The sequence below is a fragment of the Apis mellifera genome, linkage group LG13, assembly GCF_003254395.2.
Source record: "Apis mellifera strain DH4 linkage group LG13, Amel_HAv3.1, whole genome shotgun sequence".
Taxonomy (NCBI): domain Eukaryota; kingdom Metazoa; phylum Arthropoda; class Insecta; order Hymenoptera; family Apidae; genus Apis; species Apis mellifera.
Genome location: NC_037650.1, coordinates 6273994 through 6301756, shown reverse-complemented (window position 1 = coordinate 6301756; position 27763 = coordinate 6273994). Strand labels below are relative to the sequence as shown.

The 27763-nt window shown below is 45.2% G+C and overlaps 1 protein-coding gene across 18 annotated transcripts in view; it reads right to left on the bottom strand.

Annotated features, from left to right (window-relative positions):
- Positions 1 to 27763, bottom strand: part of LOC408430 (voltage-dependent L-type calcium channel subunit beta-2) — an 83820-nt gene that overhangs the window by 23874 nt on the left and 32183 nt on the right. For 9 of the 18 annotated variants that reach the window (XM_026444580.1, XM_026444578.1, XM_026444588.1 and 6 more), the window contains exon 3: positions 27320 to 27409. The exons of 3 other annotated variants lie outside the window; for them this stretch is intronic. In XM_026444580.1, the coding sequence (XP_026300365.1) occupies positions 27320 to 27409 (90 nt within the window). Of the gene's footprint in view, positions 1 to 808; positions 1193 to 3118; positions 4462 to 27319; positions 27410 to 27763 lie in introns of those variants that run through there. 6 more of the 18 variants (XM_026444593.1, XM_026444592.1, XM_026444591.1 and 3 more) reach the window with 5 other exon arrangements.

The window sequence follows — 27763 nt, the reverse complement described above, 5'->3', positions numbered from 1 at the left end:
GGGCAATCGATTCCGTTGACCTCTTTGTAACTATGTGTGTCGTTGGAGTGCGCTATCCTTTTGTAAACAGTGGACGATTATTCTATGGGAAATTCGATGACGAAACTCGTCGTTTTCCGCGATAACCACCAACAATTATCCTGCAATTATTACTCGAGGCGTTAAGAAGATCCGCGTGGGCAGAGGATGGAAGAAACGGGTTCCGCGGATAATGGCAGTGTCCTTTGAAGAATAATAGGCTCTCCTTATCCTTAACCGCGCACCCTTTTTGTCTTGCCTCGAACGCCAAAGTAATTTCACCCCAAGATTTCACCCGCGATAAACACAAACGAGCGGAAAGCTAAAGAAAAAAAAAAGAAGAAGAAGAAGAAGAAGAAAGAAGAAAAGGAAATATAAGGAGAAATGTGGGGGAGAAAAATGGAGTAAACGCGAACGGGGTCGTAGACGTTCCTTCTTCGTCTCGGTGGATACACTTGACCGGTTGCCTACATTCAGGAGTTTACGGGAAACTGACAAATCAGAGGGCCTGTAAAAGCGGAGGAGGAGGAGGAGGAGGAGGAGGAGGACGCTCTCGGAAGCGGGTCAACGACATCGTCGAATGGCGAGTTCACGTTCATTCGATCGACTCAGACCCGTCGCGTTATCAACATTTATCGAAAAAGGAAAAAAAAAAAGGAAAAAGGAAAAACTGCCTGCGCTCGTACCCTATTTCTTTCTCTCTCCCTTTCTCTCTCTCCTCTCTCTCTCTCTCTCTCCCTTTTCTAACCGAATCTTGTTCTTCTTCTAATCAACGATATGACGAATGTACCTGCGTTAGATCGTCTCGCGCGGAAGTAGATAAGGAAAACAAATATCAACAGCTTGGAAACGTCGAAAAGTGGTCGCGTGCGTGGTACGCCGAGCCTCCCGGCACGACGCGTGTTCCCGACCAGTTAAAATAAAAAGAAAAAAATCCACAATCTTTCTTCCAACGATCCTTCGACTCGACGTTTGGATCTTTGCAATAATTATTCTTTATTTTCTTAAAAAATTCTTTTCACTTGTTTATTTATTTCTTTTTATTATTTTTTATTCATTTATTCATTTAATTATTATTATTATTATTCAGAACACGAACGAACTCACACGTCGATCTCGAGAGGCACACGCGCGCGCGAGACTCGACGACGATGGGGTATCTCCGCGTACTGACTACTCTACGTTTCCCTATCGTCCCCGCGAACGCGTTCCTGGCCGGGTTTAGTTGATACATCGGCCCAAAGGTTTGCCGACTCACCCGCTCTGTGGCGCCACCGAGGAAGCCGGACGACACCCCCGTGACTATATCGATCCACAATCCCCTCCCTCCATCCTCCCCCTCTCCCCTCCCGATCTTCGCCACCCCTGACCGACCCGCACGACAACGCCAGGCCACTGCACCCTGAAGGCAACGTGTCCTATCAAACCTTACGAGTACGTGCACACACACACGCGTGCGATGAGGGTCGAAGGGGGTGGAGAAGGAGGATCGTCGTAGATCTGTAACGCTCGGTAAAGCGTGTATATGCGGCGATCGTAGTCGAATCGCGGAACCACGAGGCGGTCAAACGTTTCCACGAGACCGAAACTGTGTCATTCGGATGAATCGAACGTTTGCCCTTACGTGCCGCCTCGTCTAGGAGGATCGAAGGTCTAGGAGGAGCGAAGGTTTCCGCGTTTGCTTCGATCCCATCGCGATTCTTTAAGAACAGAATTCGAGATTCTCTATGTATATTATTCGTTTCGAATTTATCGATGATTAATCGTAAAGTCGTTGGTATATATATATGTATAAAATTGGATCCTTTTTTTCTTTAAATTAAAGAAAATTGGGATATTAAAGAGATGACTCGTTTGGTCGAGAAGGATAAAGGAGGAGGAGATAAAAATCGAAATATTGATTTTGAAATCGGTAAGAGGAGGGAAGGGTGTAGGATCGGACGATTAATTGAATTTTCGACGTTGATAATCCATCGCGAGCCTACTTTGCCAACAAACAGGATTGATTTGACGAGGATTTCATATCGGATTGGCCGTGTTAAATATCGTCGTGGAATCCAATTTACCAACAAATCCCCGCCACTATCTCGTTTCCACGAGAACTTTTTCTCCTTTCAAGCCGGGTTACAGGTTGATTCATAAACTGGGTTAAGCTGATATACTCTCTCGCCACTTGTCCTCTTTTAAACTTTCTCGCGGAATCACCATGATTATTACACGAGAAGAAAGGAAAAAGAGGCTCCTCCTTTCTTCCTCGTGCAAAGCGGAGGATCGTGTTATTATGGAAATTGTGTTTGTTTCGAATCGAAGGGAACGACGACCTGCGACCCTGTTTCTTAATTAAGAAGAAGAAAGTAATTGGAAGATGAGTTTCCAAAGTACATATATGGAGCAGGACGAATCGTAAACCGCAAACCGATCGAATCGAAGAGGAAATCATCCTTAGCCATGGAAAGACACATGTTCGGGAAAAAATAGGCGGGGAGAAGATTCGACGGTTTTGCGCGAGAAGCCGTATACAATTTGCAAATGATGCAAAACACGCGTTGCAGAAGGCTGATTTGGCAAACTTGGCGACCGAGAGGACACTGTTCGAGCATCGAAGGACGTCGCAGCTATTTCAGTAGAAACGCGGCATTAGAGCATCCTGTCATTTAAAGTACAATTTTAAGAATAGATCGGTTACACAAGTCGTTCCTATGAAAACAATTTTGTCGTCCCGTTGTTATTCGATCTCGTATCAATCTTTTCTCGTTTCGCGCGACGATGTTAAATTAATCTATATATATTTAATTGTTCGTGTTCACAATTAGGATTGAAATAGCATTTTAACGAATCTGTTAAGATTAATAGATTTTTCTTAATTTTAGTGTTGGAAGAAGGACAACGAGACTCGTTCCTCGTCATCTTCAAAGTCTCATTTATCCCCTGACGTTTCGATTAATAATAGATAAAAATATCTAGACCAATAAAAAGGAGGACTAATGAAATAATTATACCCAAATATCCAGAAGATTCTCTTCAGTTTCAATTGGTTCGATCTTGTTATTAGTAGAGGTAAGAATGTTTCGTTAGTCTCGTTCGTGTATTTTTCGTTTACCTTCCTTCTTCCAAAGGGTTTGTAGTGCTCCCGCCTGGCTGGTCGTCGAAAATGCGCCATTTTCTTGCCCCGTGTATCGCGGCGAACCCCGTGAAAGTGCGGAGAACTCGCGTGTACCTTGCACTTCGCTCGGGTAAACAGAGGGGGGTGAAGAATCGGGTGAACGAGCACCACCGTTTACACGATCGCCTACGTGGAACAGCTTTCGTCAGCTTCGCGAGTCCATCGACTTCCGGCACGAGGCGCGTCTGGTTCTGGTTCTAAACCGCATTTATCACTGGCCAACTGTCAGTTCCTTTGTTATTCACTTCTCTGTCTGTCGCATCTGATCGATCACGACTCCGTTTTTCCCTTCGATCGCGGAGGATGCATCGAGGAATCGTTCTCGCAAGATCTCGCCGATTTTTCTTCCTTTCTTTTAACAACCAGTCAACTGTACGAGAGACAATTGTAGCGATAGAAGGAGGAACGATTAACAGGCTCGCTCGCGATCTTTGGACTCATGCCGAAAGGTGAACGCGATTGCTCGTGACGTGTTTCGGGTATATCGAACGCATAAATCTTTGGCCTTAACCTTGACTTTTCAACCCGACAGATTTTACGAATTCGAAAGAAAGAAGAAGAATTTGGACAAGGAAGGTAGATATTCCATCTTCGTTACGATAGATTTTTCCCTCCCCCCTTTACCTTTGGTGTTAATTATCCTCTTATTATTAGATGAGATAGAATTGTATATATATATCGAGCTTAGGATTGAAATTAGACAAACGTCTATATAACAATTACTTAAGCTCCTTAATTAACCTCCTTGTCTCGTTAATCGATCGAATTGTCATACACGCGATTGACACACGAGCTATTCTCGAATCTGTGTGCAATATATTATGCGTCCACTCGGTCTACGATCCAAACAAACGGAAGAGGACCTACCACTACGAGCTCAATGCATCCCACGCTCATTCATCCGTTTCTATCTACTCTAGTAGACTATTTCCCCGACCGAGCCATCCAATGTTCGCACGTAGGGAATCGACTCCTCCCCCCCGTCACTCGTCGAACGATTGCTACACACCGCTGTTTTGTCCCGTTTCACGAACAAGTAGCCACGTGTGTGCACCGGAGATGAGGGAAAAAACGCGATTTCTCTTCCTTTCTTCTTCTCCTCCTCCTCCCCCTCCTCTCTTCTTTGCCCGGTCGAATTCACGTTGATCGATTCGCGAGCGTGTTGGAAATTGGCAATGCTGTTTTCATCTCGCTGTGCCGTCGATCAACGAGCGATCAACGAACGGACGCCGATCGGTGGAAACTGGGTACGAGACGAGGCCGGTCCGCTCGAGCGTGTGCTACTGGTGCGACGAGTAGCTTTTGGAACGCATCACGACCTCCTCCGCTATAAATAAAACGGTGGCCGCCACACCGAAAACTCTGCCAGCCAGCCGGAGAGTGCTCGAGCCGTCGTAATTTTCCTCGTTCAACCGAGGAACACAAGGGGAAGAGGAATACCAGCCGGCCTGTACGCGATTCCTGTAGCGAGACCGCGGTATATGTGAATCAACCGGGTGGCCTTTGAGCGATACCCGCTTCGACGCGATTCGATGTGCGATGCTTGATGTTTGGACAGCTATGGAAAAATAGATGGAGAAATTTTGGAAGGAACATTTTACGGGGAAAAATGTTTATGGAAGAATAGTTAAGATAGAAGCAGGAGGAGGATAAATTGATATCAGTCCTCTGTAATTCTGGTACGTTTTTAATTCGAGATTATTTGTCAGTATCTCCAATTTTGAATTAAGAATAAGAAGGGTATATTTTATCGCGATGGAGAAGGATGGTATGCAAAAGCGGAAGTGAGGGCCCAAGAATATCACGGAACTGCATAATTTATATATGTATAATTTGTTACGGTCATTTTATATGACGTAAATGATTCCACAATGCAGATGTTGAATAGACTTGTCAGAATTGGCCACTTGATTCATCGCGAATTTTCTACCAATGGAATTTAGATCAGAGGCCAACGCGTAATTGTTGATTCATTACTTCCTTGTAACTCGTGAGAGTAATGTTTTCTCGAAACGTTTTCCACTCGAAAATTCGTTGTCATCGTTCGCCGAGGAATGGAATGCCTCGTTTCGTTTACAACCAACGTTTACAAAAAGATTCTTCGTTCTTCTTCGAAGAAAGGGGAGCGGAAATGAAATTGCAACGCCCCTTCTAAGGTTTTGTCAGCAATAATCTATCAACAATTCGTTGCGAACACGAGATATAAAAGGAGGACCGTGTAAAGGAGTTAGATGTCATAAAGATGAAGAGGCGCGAAGAGGATTGCAAGATTGGAAAAGTTGACGGTGTCTCGTTGGAAGGCCAGCAGTTGCGATGAGTCGAACGGGGCTAACGTTAGGATACAAACGGGCATTGTAATCGATAAGTAGGTCTGGGTTGTGTCTAAGGTTGAATAAGGCTGGCGTGCCACTAAAATTTGTCAAAGCTGAACAAGTAGCCTCACGCCAAGGCAAACAATCCCTACAACGCCGTTGTTCTTAACCGCTAAGATCTACTAAAGCTGTCCGAATGACGAGTTCCAGATTTTATATTTTTGTTTAATTATCAGGACGGCCGCCTTGGGGAGAATTAACGGCTGACTTTTATCGAGACGTGGGATATCTATTTATTTATTTACCCTCGCGTGTATCCTTGTGCTTTATTCTTCCTCCAATTTTCGCCTTTCTATTATAAATTCTACTTATTGCCCACTTTACTCTCACCCTCCCTGACAACGAAATTTATAGATCGCTACGTTCCTCGTGTAAGAATTTCTCGAGTCAACCGTCTAACCTATCTTGAGACGTTCGTTTCGTAATCCTGTCAGGATCACGAAGACACGATCGCTCGACGAGCTTATATAAAGATCGTCTTTAAACCCGCAGAGAGAAAGAGAGAGAGAGAGAGAGAGAAAAGAAGAAGAAAGGATAAAAATATAACGCGGAATGCCGAACCGGTGAATAATAAAAATTACACGGAACAATGATAAAGTAATGGTTAAGATGAAATGCGTAATGCAAACAAATTGGAATGGGTAATGCGATATAAAAGTAAAAAAAAAAAAAAAAAGGGAGAAGAAAGCTTCGAGATTAAGTTTCTCAGCTCTCAGAGAACTTTTTAAACTGATTCTCGTTCTCCGTGGAAACTGAAGAAGATATTTTTCCAAGATTTAAAATGCGATATTAAATTAAAATTCTTTATCTAACTATCTAACGTTTAAATTAAGAGGGGTGGAAATGCAGATTGCGCCCCGTTCAATTCTTTTCGATTTAATTGGATCAGTTTTGTCGCTCGGGTCAAGAGGTCACCGATTTTCTTAATCGTCGTTCATTTTTTCGTCCATTCCTCTTTCGAGCGAACGAATGCGTCTAGCTCAACCGGTTTCCACCTCCGCTTTTTTCGGAGAGAGTCCCTCGCGAAACGTCTGGAGGAAGTTAAAAAGACAGCGAAGAAATTGAATTATTTAAATCCGGATTCGGTGCGCGAAGTTTATCGAGTGCTTGAAACGTTTCTTCTTCGTTGTTAAATGTCAGATCCTGTAGTCGCGGGCGAATCGCGCGATGGCGCCTTCAAGTTTCTGTGCCAACAGACGCCACTCACCTTTGGCACTGTACTGTGGATGTCTGGTCTTTGAAAAAAATTCCTTTACGTGACAGGATGCTATTAGTCACATCATACTTGGACGTCAGAAAATTTCAATTTCATCTTGGAGATATAATAAAATTTCATGGGAAATTTAAACAGGGAGAGCAATTCGCTTTGATCTCGAAGAAAATTTCAAGAAGATCGATACATTTTTTTTGTCATCTCTCCATCGATTTCGAAAATTTATTAAATTTTAATGATATTTCGATCGAAGGAAATTGATTTTTTTCGAAGGAGATAATCAGCGAAGAAAATGAGGAACAAAATATAGTTGCGGAATAAGTATAAAATAGATTTACTATTCAATGTCACATAATCCAGAGGCTACACGAGTCTAGTTATCATTCCAGTGTCGCATGCGATATTATCGAAGGAGTCAAGAGCTGGGATAGAAAAAGAATTATAATTGGAAATAATAAATTTGGATCGATCTCAGTATTATATAAATATTATAATATATGGAATATTGATCACAAAAGATTCTGATGTACATATTACTTCGTGTAATCTTCTAAATAAATCTAAAAGATACGAAGTTTTTACCATAGACAAGTGCAAACTAGATCTACCATCTTATGGAATTTTATGTATCATATTCTGAATTACCGATCGTGCAAGAAGATCTTGAAGTGCCCTCTACGATTTAAAGCTACAAATTTAGAATTTATATTCGTTCTTATCATCAAAAATCGCTTGATAAATATAAAAAATTAAAAAAGATTCATTTCTTTAAATTCCAATATAAATACGTATAATTACGTATTCGGACTATATTCATTAGAGTATACATTTTAAATCTCTCTCAAGTGTAGAGTTTTCTCTTACCGACATTCGATAAGGAAGATATAAAAAGGGTTATAAAAGATCGAACAGCCCGTCAGATGACTCAAAACCGTTTTACACGAATTCACACGAATTTACATTGAATTTATCAAATATCTTACATTTATACTTTCTGTATAAATGTTACAACTGTATGCTTATAAAAAAACAAAGATGATGATAAAGCATAGAATTAACAAATCGATGGAGATGAACGAAAACGCATGTGAAAATCAACTAGCGCAAATCCAAGCAATTAATTTTCTTTTTTCGTCGCGAGTTGTTATTTCACGAATATTAAAGCGTTGGAAATCTCTGTTTTCTTCGGTAGAAAAAAGAGAGAGATCTGAAAAAGCTATTAGCAGGATTGTCATCAGGCCGGAGGCTCTTTGAATAATCGTCTCTCGTTATTGTCTTCGAGCGGGAACGTCTGCCTCTGTGTGTCGGAAGAATCAATGCTTAAATGTACATGCACCGAAAGTCTGCTTGCTTCTCGACCGGATGAATTCACAGCATTTTTAAGCGGCGCTTACCGAAACGTTTTAATTATTCACCGGCAACTCCGCCGCTATTTCCATAGTAATTACAATCGCTAACTTCTTCTTTGTGCCAGACATTTTTCACCGCTATCCGCTCATCGGATCTCCAACGATTTCTACGAATCGTTCCAATTGGATCCTATCCCTATCTATCTTCCATTCCATCGCCAGACTATTAACCGACAATTGAAAATTGAATCTTTCGAGTGGTCGGAGAGGATGAAATGCGACCTTTTAAAGGGGCATTTGAATGAAAAATTTGCCTCAACCCCAAGTTGCAGAATTTTATTAAATAAATAACGAGGGGGACAAACACGCCCACGCAATTTTTTTAAACAATCAACCCTCATCTCAACAAACAACAAGCTTCCCTAATTATTCGCCTCGCCAATTGCCAATTGTTTCCTCCGCGAAAACAGAAACGTTTCCCCTTTTTATTTACAACTGCGCGGTTAAGTTCCTCCGAATGCCACGCCGTGCGTCACGCTAAATTTCATTTTCGCGCAGGCGACCCCCCTCCTCTCCCCTCTTCCTTCCCCACACCTGTTTTCGTTTGCGACTCGCGATTCGGTTGCATAATCGCAGTTGCCTCTGGGAATACGAGGAATACTTCATCTCGTCACGTTGAAACGGTGCAGGATTTAACGTCTCTCCTCCTACTGCATGTCCTCCAACCATCTCCTCTCCCCCTTTCAACCGATTCTTTAGATCCGTTCAACAAAAAGGAGCACGAGCTCCTCGTCATCCACCACCTCCTCCTCCTCCTTCGAATACGAATACGAATAGGAATATTTTTCCAGAGGCACGCGAGACACGATTCCCCCGATTCCGTGACACGGATCGCAGCTGCGACTCTGCACCGGCGGCAATAAACGAAGGTCGAGCCGTAAATTGTTCTCGATTGCGGCGAATTAGCAAGCGATCGCTATCGCCAGGCCTAAAAATTATTTCCTCCAAGCGCGCGCGATAATCACGATCGACGACGAGTGCCAAGACAATAACCGCCAATAATTGCTCGAATCGATCGAGCAACCCTCTTCTCCTTTCCTCCGTGTCGTTCCTCGTCGAAGAAATTAAAAGTTCGGTCGTGATAGCAAAAGTTGCACGCGTGTACATCGGTTGGAAGATGCTTGGGCAGCACCACATTGCGAGATTTGTTGAGCGCGAATGAATTATAGATACAAAGTGATCTGCAACGCTGGTATGGTATTTTTTTTTTCTCTATTGTTCATTCATAATAAATTGCTCTAGCGCAGCTGCATCTGCATGAGTATCGTACGAAACAAGTGATGGATAATTGTCCGTTCGAAAGTTTAAATAGAAGAGGGAGTACAATAGAGCTTTCACGATACACAGAATAGGATAGTGGCTGAGTAATGATCGTCGATGAGAGAAGTACCGCGGAAAAATGTTACGTTTTAGAGGGAATGTTTGATATAGTTTAGACCATGGATGGATATATTTGTATATAGCTATATGTGAAACGTTGTATATACACGATCTTTACAAATTGATGGCCTGAATTCACGGTCTCTTGTATCTCATGTAACAGCGTACGCGACCATTTTACCATTCTTTTTAAATTTAGAAAAATTTCTTCCTCTGAATATTATTCTCCATTCGAAAAACTATATACACGTACCCCTCTAGAATAGTTCCTCGGTTCATTTCGTCTAAAAGCGAAATACTACTAGTGCGCAGAGTGTATTTAGAGTGGCGGCAGTTTCGAGAACCCGGAAATTCGAATTGTATTCAGTCCGTGTCAATTTACTCGCGGGGCCACGATCCTCTCGAGTTACCACGTTCGAAGAACAACAGCAAACTCCGCTGTTTTCGGCTGGCAACGGTAAACAGGGGCCCCGCGGTAGGTTTGGTTCCCTGAAAGGCCAGTCGACAGACGGCAGATGGCAAGCACCTGACAGAGTTCCCTTTTCGAGAGGTTCCTTTCCCGAAACCCGCCTCCCTCTCTCTCACACTCTCTCTCTCGCTCTCGATAACATCTTCGAAAAAAATCTTTGAAAAATTTTATATATTATGTAATGTATAATTTATATCGAAGCCGATCGAGAAAAAGAAACGAACAATACGGTCGTGGCTCGATACATACATATTTCGCCCTTGAACCGAGAACGAAGACGAATCGAATATATATACGTGTGTGAAGGCGAATTAGATCCAATCGAACGATTAAGGACGACAGTCGACTTACCTCGAGACAGATTCTAGAATAAGAATAGAGAGGAGCGAAAACGGGGGAATCGTTTTCCCCGGAAGAGATGAGTAATAGACGAGCGACGATTTATTAAATGGACGCCGCGTTGGAACAATACGAATTATTACCAATTATATTCCACGCGTGATAGTACCACGCTTGGATAATTATACGGGCCCGCGGAGCCCGTTCTTCATTATCCCTGTCATCCTCAGACGAGACTGTACAATGAATATGACCCACGATAATAATTATACGTGTCTCGCGAAGATCCTAATTTTGTGGGTCACAGACCCGGTGCGTCTTCTCCTCAATTACATCCATGTCCGTAGTGTTGATGCGACGATGGACAGGGTTGTAACGTTGGTAATGAGAAAGATTGGGGGAGAAAGGGAGAGAGAGAGAGAGGGAAGAGCAATAATTAAGCTAATCCGGACTATTATGAAATTATATTTTCCATCGAGACAATTACAACACACGTATATTCGTTATCGAGAGGATTAACGAATATCGTTAACCAGCCGTCCGTTTCGCAATCTTTAGAAATTCTTGAGAAAAAGGTATAGCCAGAGGATGATACGTTCAAAGAAATCGTCTCGAAGTTTTATGCAAATTCCGGGATCGGTAAGATCCTTTCTGTTCCTAGTATTTCCGACAGAGAATTATATGCGAGCCGGGCACGGGCTCGTTAAACGAAGGGACGGGGTTCGTGAAATCGGGCGGGAGAGAATTCCTGAGACGCCTTGGAAACTCTTTTATTGCGCCGACTTTGTACCGAAATTTCGCCGTTTCGTAGAATTTTACGATCCACAACGCGATCTGTACTCGCGATCTAAGGATACGAATAATGCATAAAAATCTTCCTCACCGCGGGCCCGATGACGATCACGGATCCACCACTTCCTTTTTTCTCTCTCTCTCTCTCTCTCTTTCTTTCCTTTCCCTTTCCCTTTTTCTTTTCTCTTTTTTTTCTTCTCCCTCTTCTTCTTCTCCTTCTTCTTTTATCGCAATTTCATAAAACTTCGAAAAATTTTATTACACCGTTTATTTTCTGGGCGGAGAAACACGACGAATGCGCGCACACCCGGCCAGTTAAGAAACGATGTTAGGATAATCCCGTCGTACGTTTTACCGGCCGCGCTTACACGACCCTGTTGCACACCCACCCGGCGTCTACGCACCGTTGTGTAAGCGCGTGTATGCCTCTCTATACTATACCGGCCAGCTTTCTCTTTTTATAGCCTTCTAAGCATCGTGCCCGCCTCCGACCAGGCCTCGCCACCACCAGCCCAAAACTCGTGTGTACCGCCGTCTTGCACACGGACACGAGTTGCACGCGTGGGTGTGACGTGGCCACGAGTTGGACGCGCATTCGTGCGCACGGAGGTATCACGGAGGCGGATAGAGATTCATCGAGGTACCATTTTTGTACGGTACCAACCTTCGTCCCCGTGCTCGACTACAGGAAAGCTCCATCTTCTTCTTTTCTCTTTTTTCTCTTTTTCTTTTCGTTTCTTGTCTCGTTCAATTATTCGAACAGGTAATGACGATTGTGGCGGGGTATAAGATTCTTTTAAATAGGATTGATTGCGACACGCGAGGTTAAGAAAGATCAGAAGAATATCATATGTCGTAGGATCAAAGATTTAGAAGGTGTATTATAGGCCTGTGTTGTTTTCGAATATCCAACAACGACAATACGTGATGAAAATGCTTCGAAAAGTTAACAATTTCGATAAATTCGAATTTGGAAAATCGATTTCGTATTGTTTATCGTTAACACAGGTTCACTCTCGAAAACCTTTTATCATCGTTTAATGTTCAAGGTAACACGAGCAGTTTTCGTGGTGTTCTCCCTTTCTCCAAAGAGGAACAGGTTGGATGTATTAAACGCGAGTACAGGAATGATCTTTCTCGGCCTCCCGCATTTAGGCTTCTCTCTAATCACGCTAGAATATCAGTTGCAGTTTCTCATGCAAATGGAACGACAGATAAGCGAAGCAAGTTGCCGAAAGCACTGGTACATAACGAGCCAATATTTTTCCCTGTTGCCCTGCGAAATTCTCGCGACATTCTCTTCAATCCTTATTTCTTCCCTTCCCTCATTATCTCTCCAGACAGTTTATCAGTGATCGATCCATTTTCGGAATCGTGACGATTTTGGGAAAAATATCAATTTCATCTTCTTCTTTTTCCTAGAAATTTCATCGACTCGATGAAAGGAGTAGCATGGAAAATCGTATTCTTTTTTTTCCTAGGAACAGCACAATATGACTGACTATATAATGAAAATTTATTGATACGTCGTCGCAAGATGTATGAAAGATTGATGGATACGATTCTGTAAAAGTCTAAACAACTTGCCTCGAGTAATTTTCTTCTTTAGTAATCCTCGTTCTTTAGAGGTTTTATTCTTTCTCTGATTAGATCGGTTGAAACGTAACGGAAGAGGAATTTGGTGGGAAGGTGGCAAGGACGACATCGATAGAGTCATAGCAGAGAGCCAACTCGAGTTGGCCTCTCGAACGAAAATCGAGACGAGAAATCGGTCGATACCTCTCGAATAACAGGAATCCGTTCTGTACTCTCGTTACTGTAAGTGGCACGAGTACTCAGACACGCGCGAGCCACACAAATTACTCCTCGCTCGATCCCTGTTTACAGTCATTGGCACGTAACCGCGGCGCACGCGGTCGTGTTTGCACGCGCCTGCACGATCATCGAGGAAAGGGGAAATCACGAAGATCATTATTGGCCGCACCGTGATTACGCAACTCTGCGGATCCGTACGATTCCCCGTGTTCCTCTTGTAATTTATCAAGTTTCCTCTTTCTCTTTCTCTCTCTCTGAGTGAATTCATCTAATAGTAATTTTCCATCGTTGATAAAATTGTTCGATGATAAAGCGATGGTGGCCGATATTTCTGGTAAATTTTATTCTATTTCGAAGCGTTGAAAGTGTGTGAAAATATTATTAATTCAAATGGTAAATTTTACATCGAAAAATTGGATGTTTCTTTCCGTTTGTCGAAACAACAACGTTTAGAATAGTAAAGTAGTAAGAATTCTTCACGAAGAGATCTTTAGCCGAGTTGATCTTTTCTTGTTCTTCCTTTTTCGATTTTATGGATGATTTGAGGATGTTGAGGAATAGAGAAAAAGAAGTGGAAGTCGACTTTGTCAAACGGTAATGAATTCCACCGGGCTGTTTACGACTTAACCAGCTTAATGTTTGAAGCATGGCCTTGTTGATTATTCCGTACACACCAATTCGTGGCGTTCTATGAGTCATTTCGACTCGTTCTCTTCGTAAGAATCTTCTGTACTTCGCTTCGCGTCACGTCGTAAATTTTTCAACGAGAAAGAGAGAGAGAGAGAGAAAAAATAAAACATTCTTATTCCATTTAAAAAAATCTGTAAAAATTATCCGATCGAATAGAACTTCGTTAAAAATTCTCTTGTATCCTGCTATCTGTATAAATTTTTCCTTTTTGCCATTTCTCACGAATAATCAACGCGCGAAGTCGAATCGAAAAGTTGAATCGAGGAAAAAATTCGACTCAACGAATTAATTATTCCCGTCTCGGAAATCTCTCTTCTTAATCAATCGTGTCTTTCTTTTTCTAGCGCTTCATCCATCGATCGAAATTTTCCCACGTTCACCTCTCTTCATTTCCCTTCTTTCTCGAATCTTTCATCCGCTAATTGCACGCCTCGACCTGTCAATCCGAAATACCCCTTCCTCCTCGATAAGTCGCCAATTATTCAATGAGCCAACCCCATTGAGGCAAGGAAACGTATTTCCCTCGTGATATCGGGGCGAGGAATGGAGAAGAAAGGGAGAAGAAGAGGTTATATAAAAGGAGAGGAAGAAAGCGGTAAATCAACCGGTCGTTCATTAACGTGCAAATGTGCACGGATCGAAAAAAGAGGCGAGGAAGGATGCGTTGCAAGACTTTTCCTTCCATCCCCCGATTCTACGAAGCGGCAATTAAAGATCGAAGCGTGCAGTTCCATCGACGACCGAGCCAACGTTGATATTTTTCTTCCCGCGCTATTAAACGAGCTTCTCCTGCGAGAATAATAATTTAATCGGTACATCCTCGGTCCTTTTTTGCAAGGGGAAAGAAACACGAGGGGAGAGAGAGAAACAGGGCGCGGACGAGTGGCGCGCAAACACGTGAGACGCGGTCACGATCACGTTGTTGGTAATCGTTATACTCGCAACCTAATTATCGGCCAATGGACTCGATCCATTGGAACCGAAATCCAATTGACGGGACGATGTCCACGACGACGAATCAAACGACGAATTAAAAACGGCCGCTCTTCTGTCGCCCGGCCGCAACATTTACATATTTAATGCCAAGGACTTGGCGTGAGTTACGATACACGAAATGTGGGCGTTGCCCACGGCTTATTTTCTTTCGCAAGTGCGTATATATTTTTGATGGAGAGTAGACGTGGAAATTATCCTCGAATTATTGCTCGAGGTAGCAGTGCGTACATTGTGCAATTAGAATGTCAGGAAGGAAGGTTGATATTATATCGTGGATCCTGGAGTTTACGCGGTTCGACGAAGAGGAGGAGAGTGATTGAAAAAAAGAGAAGAGAAAAACAAAATTTAAATTTCACACCTCGTCATTGTTTTCTCCCGGTATTAATTCAACTTGGACATTGTTAATTCGATGACAAAGCGCGTTTAAACGGCTCGAGACATTAACGAGCGCATCGACGTGAGTAACGACGCTATGCAATGACACTGGCACAAAGTCATCCCATTGTCAACAGTGAGAGCGCATTTTAAATGGAATTTACTCGCGAATCTCTGTCAAACCTACCGTTTGTCAACAAGAAGCGCGATGGCTTCATTCATCCCGCCCACGCGATAAACCATCGCTTTTCCATCGACACCGAGACTTATCCGTTAATAAAAATATCCCTCGAAATTCCACAAGAGGAATACCGTTCCTCTTGTAAATCGTCTTGCAATCTCCGTCGTAAAAGCGGAGGGAACGAGCGGCCAGGTATAATCCGAAAGAGATTCGAAAAAACGTCGTTTACTCGATCAAGTTATTTCCCCGATTACAACCCTCCTCCCTCTTCAAATCCTCCATCATCCTCCTCCATCCCCAAGTTTCTCGAGCGAGGAAGTTGCAATTTTCGGAAAAATTTCATCTCCCTGGATGGAAGGCGAGGAGGACGAGCCGTGGGATGACGGGAGGGATGCGATCGAATCGTTTGCACCGTAAACTCTCGATTTACAGTGCATACGTCTCTGCCAGTGGCGTGCGATAATAAACGTATAGCCGCGATAAAGATAAACAGGTATCTCGGCAACAGAAGCGTAAACTTGTACGAGGCGAATATATCAGGTAACGATATGCTTTTTAAGGCGGCCATTATTTTCCAACTAGTTAACAAGTTTTCTGGTTGAGAGCGGCGGGCGGGAGGATATCAACCGCCATAAATATCGTAACGATTTCACGGGGCCCGCTAGATTCCTGGCCGCGTATCGCCAACCGATCGCGAACAACCGAAACAGGTCTTTGGTGGGTCGTTTGACGCGCGTATCCAGCCACCACCAGCAACAACAACAACAACAACAACAACAACACACGGTGTATTGTACGCCACACCACGCCACCATAACCGCGCGTGGGTGTTTAACGGCAAAGGCTCGGGCGTTGCGCGCGCGAGAATCGAGACTTTCACGAAACGAATCGGTGCCGCCGCCGTGCGCGGTTGGCGCGCGAGTAAACGGCCGGGCGAACGTGGCGTACGCCGTACATGGAAACCCGTTTCCACGTTGCGTGCTTTCCTGCCCGCCCGTGCCTCGCCGTGTCGCCCTTAAATAACGCAATTAAAACGTTGGCCGGCGCGGCCGTATCCGCGGAGGAATCACTTACCGTCGTCCGCCTTTATCTCCGGACGGACGGACGGATGAAAAAGTTTGCGGGTAAGACTGGTTCCATTACCGGGGCCCCGACAGCCACGAAATTAACTTTAACGCGCGAGAAACCTGGCCAATAGGGGGATCGGGATAGCCGCGATGAGGATACCGGCATGAGGCGCGCTTCATAAGGCGTTGCAATTAACGAGGAATATTTCTTGCGAAGGGACCTGTGTAATTAACTATTATGATTAGGTATTGTGTTTATCGTGCAAACAATTGCGCAAGGGGGAATTCTAGGAATTCTCTTCGTTCGATTAAATTTTTAATCTTCGCCGAGCAAACTCGGGATAAAAATGTTTTTTAAAATTAACGGGCGATCTTTTAACGCTGATCGGTGAAATGAATCGTTATTTTATACACATAGTGGGACACGTAATGTCGATTGAAACGCGTATTTAATTTTTACTCGAATTATAATTACTCTTATAATATTTGTCCGCGACTCGACTCGGCATATTTGCATTGCGGAAAAAGAACGCGAATAACGCGCTAGTCGCTTTTATTCCGCTTCTACCACCTTTTGGGAGGAGGGGGGAATGAAATTTTAACGAGAGACGTAAATTATATTCCAGCGTTGTTACCGGCCAGAGTTTGGGGACTTTAGTGAAAGCCTCGAGCAGCCCGAACAATCTTTTCACACACGTCGCACACCATCGCCGTCGCCGTGTAACCACAAACACGATCCCTCGTAATTCGCTCCCTGTTTTAGAACTATTCAAAACTCACCGACATTAAGCATTTTTCATAATTTCCCCGATAACACACTGACATTTATACCGATCGAAAGTTCCCAATTTTTTTATGTCGAGCCACGTTTGTACTCGCGCACACATAGACAACGCCCTCGATTTCCTTACCAATTTATATCCTTCGTTAAAGCCAGCTTCGTCGGGAGGGGAAAAGAAAAAAAGAGAAAAGAAAAATAAGAAACGCATGCCAATCGCGTACACGTACACGAAAGGCAATAAAGTCAATAATGTCTCTCCAAGTATCGCGTTATACGGTTTAACGAGCGACAAAGCGTCATCCGCGTAGAGGGCGCCTCTAATCTCTCTTAAGAAATACCCCGGTACACGCGGTAAACGGTCTCTTCCTTTAAAACTTAACGTTTTATTATTGGCTCAAGGTATTTAGACTCGAACGTGTCGAAAGAGGAAAGACCGACGTTGGTGTTACGTGTACGTGTCACAAACGCGCGTACGCACACACACGCGCGCGCGCGAGTACGTGTGTAGTAGACGAACGAGTAGCAATAAATTGAAACGAAACGCTCTCTAAAGTGGCGCGGGTGCGGATGAATCCGTAAAACGGGCTTGCTTGCTCGCGCGTGTGTTTTTTAATGGCTGCTCGCGTCGTGGAAGAGAGAAAGCGAGGCGGAATTGCCGAGTCGCGGCGGTAGCTCGCTTGGTATTTCGCCTGATTTGAATTAGCCCGTGGTTTATACTTTCCTAGGCGGCCGTCTGGTGGTCGGTCTAAGTAAAGAGACGGCCAACTCGAACCTTGTCGACCTCTCGCGACGGAATCGCGCGTAAGAACTCGTTGTTCTTGCTCGTTTTCGAATCGTTGCACGATTTATGCCGCGACGAAGCGTGACTGCTGCGCAAATCTCCTACGATAAAATATTACTCGCGTGGATCGCGCAACGATGATAATTACGAGGAAGGCGTCGATGTTTCGTGCGTGAAAGACAACAACAACAACTACACCCACTCATTTTTTTTTTTCAGTTCATTTCTACCTTCTGTCGTCTTGGTTCCAACGAACAGCAGTCTCGTTACTCGCGTGACAAACTTTCTAACTGGAGCGGAGACGGGATTAATCGGGGGAGATCGCAGGGCTGAAAGATCGGAAACAGCGATGGCGTACGGTGAGCAGCAGCGGGGAACGAGGAGTAACGAAGGAAAGGTACGTCGTTTAAAGAGTCCAGTCATCTCCGCAAGAGTTGACCTTGATCTTGAGAGGAGGAGGAGGAGGAGGGAAGGAGAGGCGAAGAGGAGAGAGAGAGAGAGAGAGGGAACGGTAAGGTGCACCACGAGGGCCAGAAATAAAGGCGGCAGTTAAGGCGCGTTTTCGTCGCCTTCTTATTTTTGGCATTCGCGCGAATTCAAGGGGGACGTGCTAAAAATTCAATCCCACGGCTAAGAGTAACTCGTGTGTCACTCGGCTGACGTGAATGCATTCGACAATGGCACTTGGAGGAATTTACAATCCCTTCTCTTGGCGTCTCTACCGATCGTTCATTCCAGGAGATAGTCGACTAATAGTCGGCCGATCGTGTGAATACTTGAAAAAAGAAAGAAAGGAAAGAAAATCTAAATTTTAAGAATGCAATTTGCGGGAAAACGGAGTAACATCGAAGGGAACGATCCGACGTATTCGTTCGGCGGAGATTCATTCCACGTCTATTCATAGCTAACCGTGTTCTCTATTCCGTTTCCAGGGCCTGAGGATATCCCCTCGCTCGTTCGAGCAACGTTACCGATCCCAAACGATCGACCGAGAGAGAGAGAGAGAGAGAGCAGAAGCTATTCCGAGAAGGCCTCGAAAACTCGTTCTCCAACAGAAATCGGTGAAAACTGGTCGAGTCTCGAGCCCGGCCTAAAGATTGGCGTAGTCGTAGAGCAAGAGGGAGGGGGAAGAGGGAGATGGCCGTGGGGTTTTTTCATGGCGTTGCGAGGGGCCGAGGAAGAGCGGCGCGGGGCGCGACGGCGGTGGCGGTTTTCGGCTGTGCACTCTCGGGCCTTAGAGAGGCCTTACACACCACCAGACGTAGCGTTTTCGTTTTCTCTCCTCTCTCGCGGTGCGCGCCGCGGTATAATGGCAACGTGTTTTCGTCTAATGTACTTTTTGTGATGTCCTTGATGGAGGAGTCTGCGAATGCAGGAGGACTAGAGGGCAGGCCCGGTGGGGCCTGCCACGGCGCGGCGAGACGGGGGGGAGAGTATCCACTCTGGATCGAAGCTAGAGAGGCAGAAGGGGGAGGGAGGGAAGGAGTTAAAGAGGAGAGGGGTGGGGAAGGTGGGCAGGAGGGCCCGGCAGCACCTCAACCCACCTCAACTTCGGGCCTAGTCAAGGTCAGTGCGGCAGGCCCCACCCTCCTTGTCCCCCTCCTTCTTCTCGCTTCTCCTTCCTCCTCTCTCCTTCTTTCTCTTTCGGCTCCCTACCTCCCTCCCTCTCTCCTTCTCTCTCCCTCTCCCTCTCTCTCTCTTCTCACTTGGTTCCGCCGAACGTACCGCATTATCGCGTCATACCATGTTGGGACCCACGCCCTCCTCCGGAGTTTTGCTTTTTGCCTTTCTTTCTCTCTCTCTCTCTCTCTCTCTCTCTCTCTCTTTCTTTCTCTCTCTTTCTCCCCTCCAGAAAGAGAAACCCGCGAAATCCCAATTAGTAGAGATACTCGGTCGATACTCGGTCAGCCACTGGTATTGAATCGCGACGCATCTCACGAGCGACGAGTTATCGGTCGATAATTCGGCACGATGATAATGATTATTCGGTTGGAGGGACGGAGGGAGGAGGATGGTGGTGGCGAGGGAAGGGAGAGAAAGGGATTTTACCGGGACGAGGAGCAGACACGAGCGTTGATCTTTTCGAATGATGGATTTTGAAGAATGGAGCAATTTGAATCTGATGGGGGATGGGGAGTCGGTGGTCGGCTAATGATCGGATATCAGAATGATCCATATCGATAAAAGGAAGAAAGAATTAGGAGTCGTCCCTCTAATGATCTGTTTAATCATAAAGGCGAGGCAGGGGCCAATGGGTCCCCGGCGGTGTTCTGGGTTGAGCCGGTCATGCTCACACTTTTGCATCATGCACGTACACTAGGACCGTGTTAGGTTTCAAAGAAATGAAAGAAACAGAAGCGGCCGACGTTGATGAATGAAGCTGATGAATCAGACATCCTTCGTGGAGTATCCTCGAAAGACCTTTCTTTACGATCGCGGGTGTCGTGATAAATAGACCATTTTTTTTATTCCATCGTGTGATATCCGACGGAATTATGTATGACGCGCATCCCGTGCATCCCTCCGATTCACCTCCGCTCTCACGAACTATAAATGAACGAATCTCGAGAGCTTACTCGCAGAGAAATTCGTCTTCTTACTTCTTCTTCACGCGTTCGATCCTTTCTCGTGGAAACGAGAGACTTTTCCGTCGATTAAAATCTCGATCGAGAAAGAGGAAATATCTCTCCAAAATATATCATCCGGATCGAGACAACTGTCAAGAAACACGATGATCGATGGGGACCGTGGAATCTACGAGGCCGAATTTACCGATCTCTCCGATCCTCCCTGTTACTCGCGTTGCATTTGCACCGCGGATACGAGGTCGGAATGTCTGGCCGATAATGATCTACGACGAGGTGGGGATGCCGTTCTCGAGGGAATCGGCGATGAAGAGGAGCGAAGGAGGACGGAGAGATTAGAGGAGAGCGGGGAGGGAAGTAATCTGGAGGCTGAGGAGGTGAGTGAGCGAAGGCATGCTAGTACCGAATGAGATTGGATGCTGACCGTGTAGGACGACTTTCGGGGCCCTGCTAGCCTGCCAAGAGTCTTTTAGATTCGGCGAACCCCTCCGCTCCCCTCCACCGCCCCGAATGTGCCGCCATTCGTCGGGTGTCGAAGTTGCATTACCATCGACGCCATTCCATTTCGTTTCACGGTTTCGTGGTTCTCGTATTGTGGCTGAAAAATTCTCTGCCCAACCGACCATTTTACGTTTATTCGCCGTGGACCCATTTTATTGGGCCCTCCCGCGTTCACGGGAACACGTGTGGAGGGCTACCGTTGTGACAGGCGGCGATAAAAATTTTGACGATTCAAATAGAGGATTTATGCGGCTCTAAACCAGCCGCGTAATCAGCCTTCGATTCGTTTAATTGCGTTCTGACCAGCCATCGATCCTCTATACACACGTACACACCCACACAATTCGACCGCGAGGATTTTCTAGCCTCCCCCCTCCTCTCCCACTCCCGATCTCGCGTTGCCTCGATCGTTCCACTCCTCCTCCTCCTCCTCCTTCTCCCGTATTCGACGTCGACTTTTCGACTTTCTAGCGATTCCTGTGTAGAAGTCTCGTACGCGCGTACGTGTGGCCACATTCACGAACGCACACGCACGCACACGAGACGTTCCCCACTTTACCATATGGTTTACAACGTTGAACTTGCACCGCCACCATCGGCGTCGGGTTACCCACCCCTCCCTCGGCTCGTTCCTACTCAAAAAAATCCGGCTGTAATGCGCCAAATGCATTCTTTGTCCGGGTACGAGTGTGAACGTGTTGCCTGTTAACCGTGTATTTTTGGACCGAGGATAAATAGAATCCATTTTTAACGCGACTTCTCTTGGGTTCCATGGTGATAACCATCTCATCGAGTAAAAAGTATTATATTCCAGAATTTATACATATATATATGTATATTTCTCTTCTTCTTTGGAAATCATCATCGAAAATCTAGTTGGCAAAATCAAAAAAAATATATATATATAAAATTCAACGCTCGTTCATCAACGCAACTGGACGAAATTCCAAGTTTCTCGACGAAGAAGAAGAACACGAAATTCATTCGCCCAAAATGGATGTTCCATTTTTCCGAGCATTGGGCATTAATTGCCCGATTTTCGATTCCTTTTTCCCGGGCGGGGAGCGTGCGTGAGGCCGCATTAATTGGGCCAGGCGACGCGCAGATGCGCGTTATGGCGTGCGTGATACGTACGAGTAGAGAAACGGACCGAATGGTTGCAGCTGCAGGTATATATAAACGAAAAGAGAGGCCAGTGCAACGGTTTCAATTGTCCGCAATATGGCTGCCGCCTCAGCTAGGCCTCATAGTCGTTATCCTTGAGAGGCCCGTGCAGCGGTTTCGTTTTGTTTTAGAACGCGGGATGCGCGCGCGCGGGTGCGGCTGTGAAAAGAAGAAGAAAGAACGAAGCGGTAGGTATATAGGAAAGGACGGAGGCAGAAAATATCGGGGAGAGGAGGATGGGAGAGGAGCGAGCGAGCGAGCAGGGAGGGAGAGAGAGAGGACGAGAGGAACCACGCCGAAATGAGGGCCCGAATGTAGCAAAACCGCCTATATCCGTGACTATATACACCCATACCGGCGGCTTGTACAAGAAATGATAATTACCTCCCCCCCTCCCTCCATTCCCCTCCACCGTTTCTTCCACCCGTCCACTATCCACCCGTATCGTTTCCTTCCTTCCTTCCTTCCTTCCCTCCCCGACAATTACTCGTTTTATTCGAACGATTCGATTCTGCGGCTCTCGCGATTTGCGGTCTCCCGAGCCGGCGGTCAGATCATCATGCTCCTTGGAATTATCGGGTAAAGGTGTTTTTACCGTCGTTACCCTCGGTAGTTTATTAACGCGCAAATGACGGGCGTTTGGACGATAGCAGTTGGTTTACGGGTGATGGAGCTTGTAATTCGGTAATGATCGAGTGTACGGTTTAAAGTGAAAAATAATCGTTTTATACATCCCGTCGATCGTTTCACGTCGATGGATCACATACATGGATGGAGTGGATGATAATCCGGTGTGTAAAAAGAATTAAGCGCTCCATCTTGCGACGATCCGTAATAATCTAACATACGATTTTTATTTGTTCGTCTCTTCTTCCTCCTTTTTTCCAACGTTTAACGTTTAATTGCACGAGGATTGTTCGACGGAGGATTGTATAAAGGTACTTGTACGAGGAGGAGGGGAGGGTTGGGAGGGTTTTTATGGGCACGGTTCCCATGAAAAATCACTCCTGCTCCTCCACAATACTGCCCTCTGTGAGGCCAGTCATCCTCGATTCAACGGTCAGAAGCCATATGTTTCCTGGCCGAATGTGCTAAGAAATCATTGAAGGAACCGCAGTAATGAGAGACCACCCATCGCGTGTTTCGCGGCGATCACCGGAAACTCGGATCGAAGCAGCTTCATTATGCGATTCAATGCATCGATGTTTTCGCTTACCCGCTTTTTCCCTTTCCTCGCCCGACCCCTCTCGATAATTGCATTCGCGAATTATCTCCTTTTGCGGGCGGTAATGAAGATACACGTTGCATTATGGATCTTGACCCGTTGCCGTCGATGAAGTAGGGACGGTACATCACACCCCTCCAAAAATTAACGCTTCTTAACGCATCGCGAGGAAATAAAGTTATCAAAGAGATCGTTTCCTAAGTTCTTTTCTTTCCTCCTTTCCTTCGTTTCTTCAAAGTTGAAATTACTTCCATTCTCGTTCGTTGCGCGAAATATATTCTCTATCCTTTTTCTTTGAATTAAATCGTTGGGAAAATTAATAGCTTGGAAATCTTGGAAACGTTCTCGAAAGAAAGAGATTAACGCCTCTGCGTAATGCCTATAAATAATTGGCAATGGGGTCTAGACGTTGAAAATCATGAAACCCTCTTCGAGGGGTCTTCTGTACCTGGCATTCGAGAAATACGGTATTATGGCGGCCGTAAAGCACTAAAACACCCCGACAGTTGCGGAGGAGCAGCGAGGGAGGCCGTAAGTGGACATTAGCGGTGGCATTGTGAATCGAACCGCATCATCCAGCCGAAACCAGCTAGCTTCCATGGAGCACAAAGGGAATGCCGCCTTGGTTTGCGCCTTCTATCCTCTTTCCTTACGAATACACACATATATATATACATGTACATATACATACTTGCACCTATCCCACGATCTAACCTAACCTTAGTACACACAGGTTCAGGTGTATCGGAGAAAGTCGTGGTAGTCTTACGCTTCTTGGATATTTTTGGGCTACTCGTGGCCTACTACGAGCGGTCCACGAGTAGAGGGGATCGTTAGAGGCGACCGACAACGATCGCTATTGGTTACCGAGATTGCGTTACCGGGGCTCCTCTGATGGAACACGTTGCGAGTGGAATTCGTTTCGATGGCCAAATCGAAAAAACTACACGATGATCCATGAATCGTTAAAATCGAATCTTCGTGACTAATCGATCGATCGGTAAAAATCCATTAATACTTTCCTCGATACTTTCCTTGGAAGAAAGATTGAACTGCCAGGGCGTCTATCATCGGACGAAGCTTTGATAAATCGACTCGTCCTCCCTCGTCAACGGGACGCGAAGTTATCTCGAATCGAAAATGCGGAAATCTATCGAGTTGAGCAGAGGTTGGAGCAGGTATTACCACTGCCGCGTTATTTCAAGAGATTTCAAGATTCTCCAACAATGAGAGCCGATTGGATAGCTGGAATCCATTTTAAGCAGGGGTTTAACGTTCCGAGAAACGGAAGGAGAAGGAAATTCGTCAGGTTCGAGGAACAATGGTGAGAGAGTTCGCAGAGTTTTCGCACAGAGTTTTCATTTGCATCCAATGGGAAAAATCATCCCTTGGAAGGGTCGAGAAATGACGTTTCTTATATTTGGCACGGATGGAAGCCGATTCGACCGGGTTTTCCAGTCATTTGCGTGCACACCCGTGGGGATGGTCAAGAGTTAGGTCAGGTTAGGGCTATCCCGACCCGTGTATCTCGTTCGGCAGGATAAATGCTCCCTTCGAACAGGCTGGACCCCCGCTCGTCAAAAGAGTTTCACCTGACCCTCTTCAACCATATTCAGAGGGGGATGCGTACATCTCACGCCCTCCATACTTTCGATTTTCTTGTCTCGGACGACAGGATCGAGTCTCTCTCTCTCTCTTTCTCCTTCTTTAATAGGAATTCTTTAATTTTCGTTGGAAAATTCATGCTTTCTTCTATACCATTCAGATCCTCTATCTCGTTCGTTCGAATTTTGATTCTTTCTTATTCAAAATATTTTAGGAAAAATAACGAAAACTGTATCGTAACTGAATAATTGATTAACGATACTCGAAGCCTGCTTTCTATTCTATTCCATCTATTTCATTCGATCTTTTAGTAAAGAACAATCTTCGAAGAAAAGAAGAACCGCGCACGAGTTAATTTGAAAATATTCCACGTCGAAAATAGAATGATCACGGGAATAGATGTAAACTTGTTCGATAATCTGGCTATAACTAGGTTGAGTATATACGCACGTTGGAGATTCGATTGGGACCGATCCTTACGAAACAGGTTTCCTTAGAATCTGGCCGAAAGTAAGTAAGACTGTTAACGGTAGGCGGACGGATGTGCGCGAGACTTATCATCCCCGGCTTAATAGCCGACAAGGACGGAGCGCGTTCTCGGTCTCGGTTCAATGTCGATAATAAAATACCAATGAAGCCGAGTCGAAAGACCTGTTTTCACTCTGTGATCATTCCTGACTCTTCCCCTCCCCCCCCCCCCCCTCTCTCTTTCCTCCTCTTATTCTCGATTCTCTGGACGTTAATCCGTGGAGCGTATGTAGGTGGGCGCACGCACCACGCAGCCTATGGTACCTGTCAAAAACTGGCGCTGCAACAATGCCCGAGGTCTGGGGGCCCCTTGGCAGAAGTTAACCGCAGCACAGCAGGGCTGCAAGGGCCAGTTCGCCAGTTCTCGACGGGCCTTTTGCGTATCGCGAGAGAAATAAGTCATCCAATGGCGTGGAATCCTTGCGCACGATCCGTCCGTTTAATTGAATTTTTCCATTTTCTCTTTCTGGGGAACGACAATGTTCTTCCTCCTATTTTTCAACCATTCAATAGGACGTGAAATTTCTCAAATATCTCTCCAAAGAGAGAATGATCTTGATCTTAATCCTCTTCTCTTTCGAAGGAGCAACATTTTTTTCTCTCTTCTTTTCTCGCGAATAAATACGATCAGTAAACGGTATTCACGGAAAAATTGATCGTATCACTCTTTACTTTGTTTCCATATATTCGTTGTTGTCGTATATTTATTTGTCAATTTGAAAAAAGTCGAGTGGAAAAAAAGTTGTAATAAAGAAGATGATTTTCGAGACACAGGTGTCTACGCCAGTGGGGCAGCAGGTCAATGCTGCCGTAAGGATCTCGGTGAGGACAAAGAGATCCTTTCCCCTCCCTGATCTTTTCCTCCCTCTTCAACGATCTCCCCCTCCTCTCTCTCTCTTCCCCCCTTACCCCTAGCCAAGGACTAGCCGTCATTGCAGTGATGCAAGTGTGGCCGAATCGCGCGCACGTTAATTCCAACGACAAACTGCAGCTGCCGAATGCAACACCCCGAATCCCCTCCCCTTCGAAAAAAAGAAAAGGAAAGAAATTACGATCTCCCTGTTGTTGGTTTCTTCCAAACCGCTAAATAAAAATTATTCGATCAGAAATATTATTCTTCTGACAAATCATCGTGGTTAACAGCGGCCACGCAACGTTTCTTCCTTCCTTCCTTCCTTCCTTCTTTCCTTTTCTTCTTTTTTTCTTTTCCCTCTTTTTTTTTCACATAAGCAGAGCCTGTACAACTGTACGTATACGGTAATATTATTCCTTGATCTTCGGGACACGAAGAGACGAAGAGACGAAAGAAAAAGAAGAAGAAGAAGAAGAAAAAGAAAAAAGGGAGAGCGTATCTGTGTGTACCTGCCTACATTTCTCGACGGTGAAAACGAGAGCGCGGTTAGGAATTTACACTTGAAAGGTCGGAATTAACGCTTTCTTTTTCGGGCCCGTTTAGGGCCCTCGTTAGTACCATTGTCGCGGCTCGCGCGTCCCTAGCCTCCACCGATTCTCTTCCCCGAAACGAATTAAGGCGGTGCCATTATTCCGGCGTGTTTTCTTTTGCGTGCGGAGCCCCGTGAGTATTATTTTGCGGTTCGTTTTGCCAGTCTTCTCGAATCGAGACGAGTCACAACCTCCCTCCCTCCCTCCTTCCCTCGTGCGTCCAAGTGCAAAGGAAGGAGGAAGAAGCGAAGATGATTGAAAAAAAGTGAAGCGAAGAAGAGAAAAGCGTTCGAAAGAGTGATTCTTGATTCTTGTGCAATCGATTGTCATTGTTTTTATTTTTTCTTCTTTTTTTCTGATAGAAGATTCGGTTTTTGGTGCTCGTTGAAAGCGAAATGCTCGAGTCTCGCGAATTGAATCTACTTACGACGATCGTCGATCTCGGAGGCACGCACAGATTCACTAATTGCAGATCATCGCGACCCTCGTGCAGCGTGGCTCTTCCGTTCGACCTTTCCTGGAAAGTCCATCAAATTCTTAATATTGATTTTTCCCCTTTTTTTTTTTTCGGTGCAACGGTGCTTCAATCTTGGCGCTGTGCGATAACTGACAGAAATGTTACGCAATCACGTAATAATCTCTCCCTTCTCCCGAGTAAAAATTTCCTCCTCCTTAAAGGAGAAGAGTCGACGAACGAAACCGTTTCGAAAACGAAGGGAATCGAGGCCATTAATTTCTTTAATTGAAATCGCTCCCCCATTCTCTCAAGAGAAACAATCTCGACGAAAAACATTCGAGCCAACATTCCATATTAATACATTAATCATTATTGGCGAATAGATCCGACCAAGAGATGCGCGTATATCTTTCT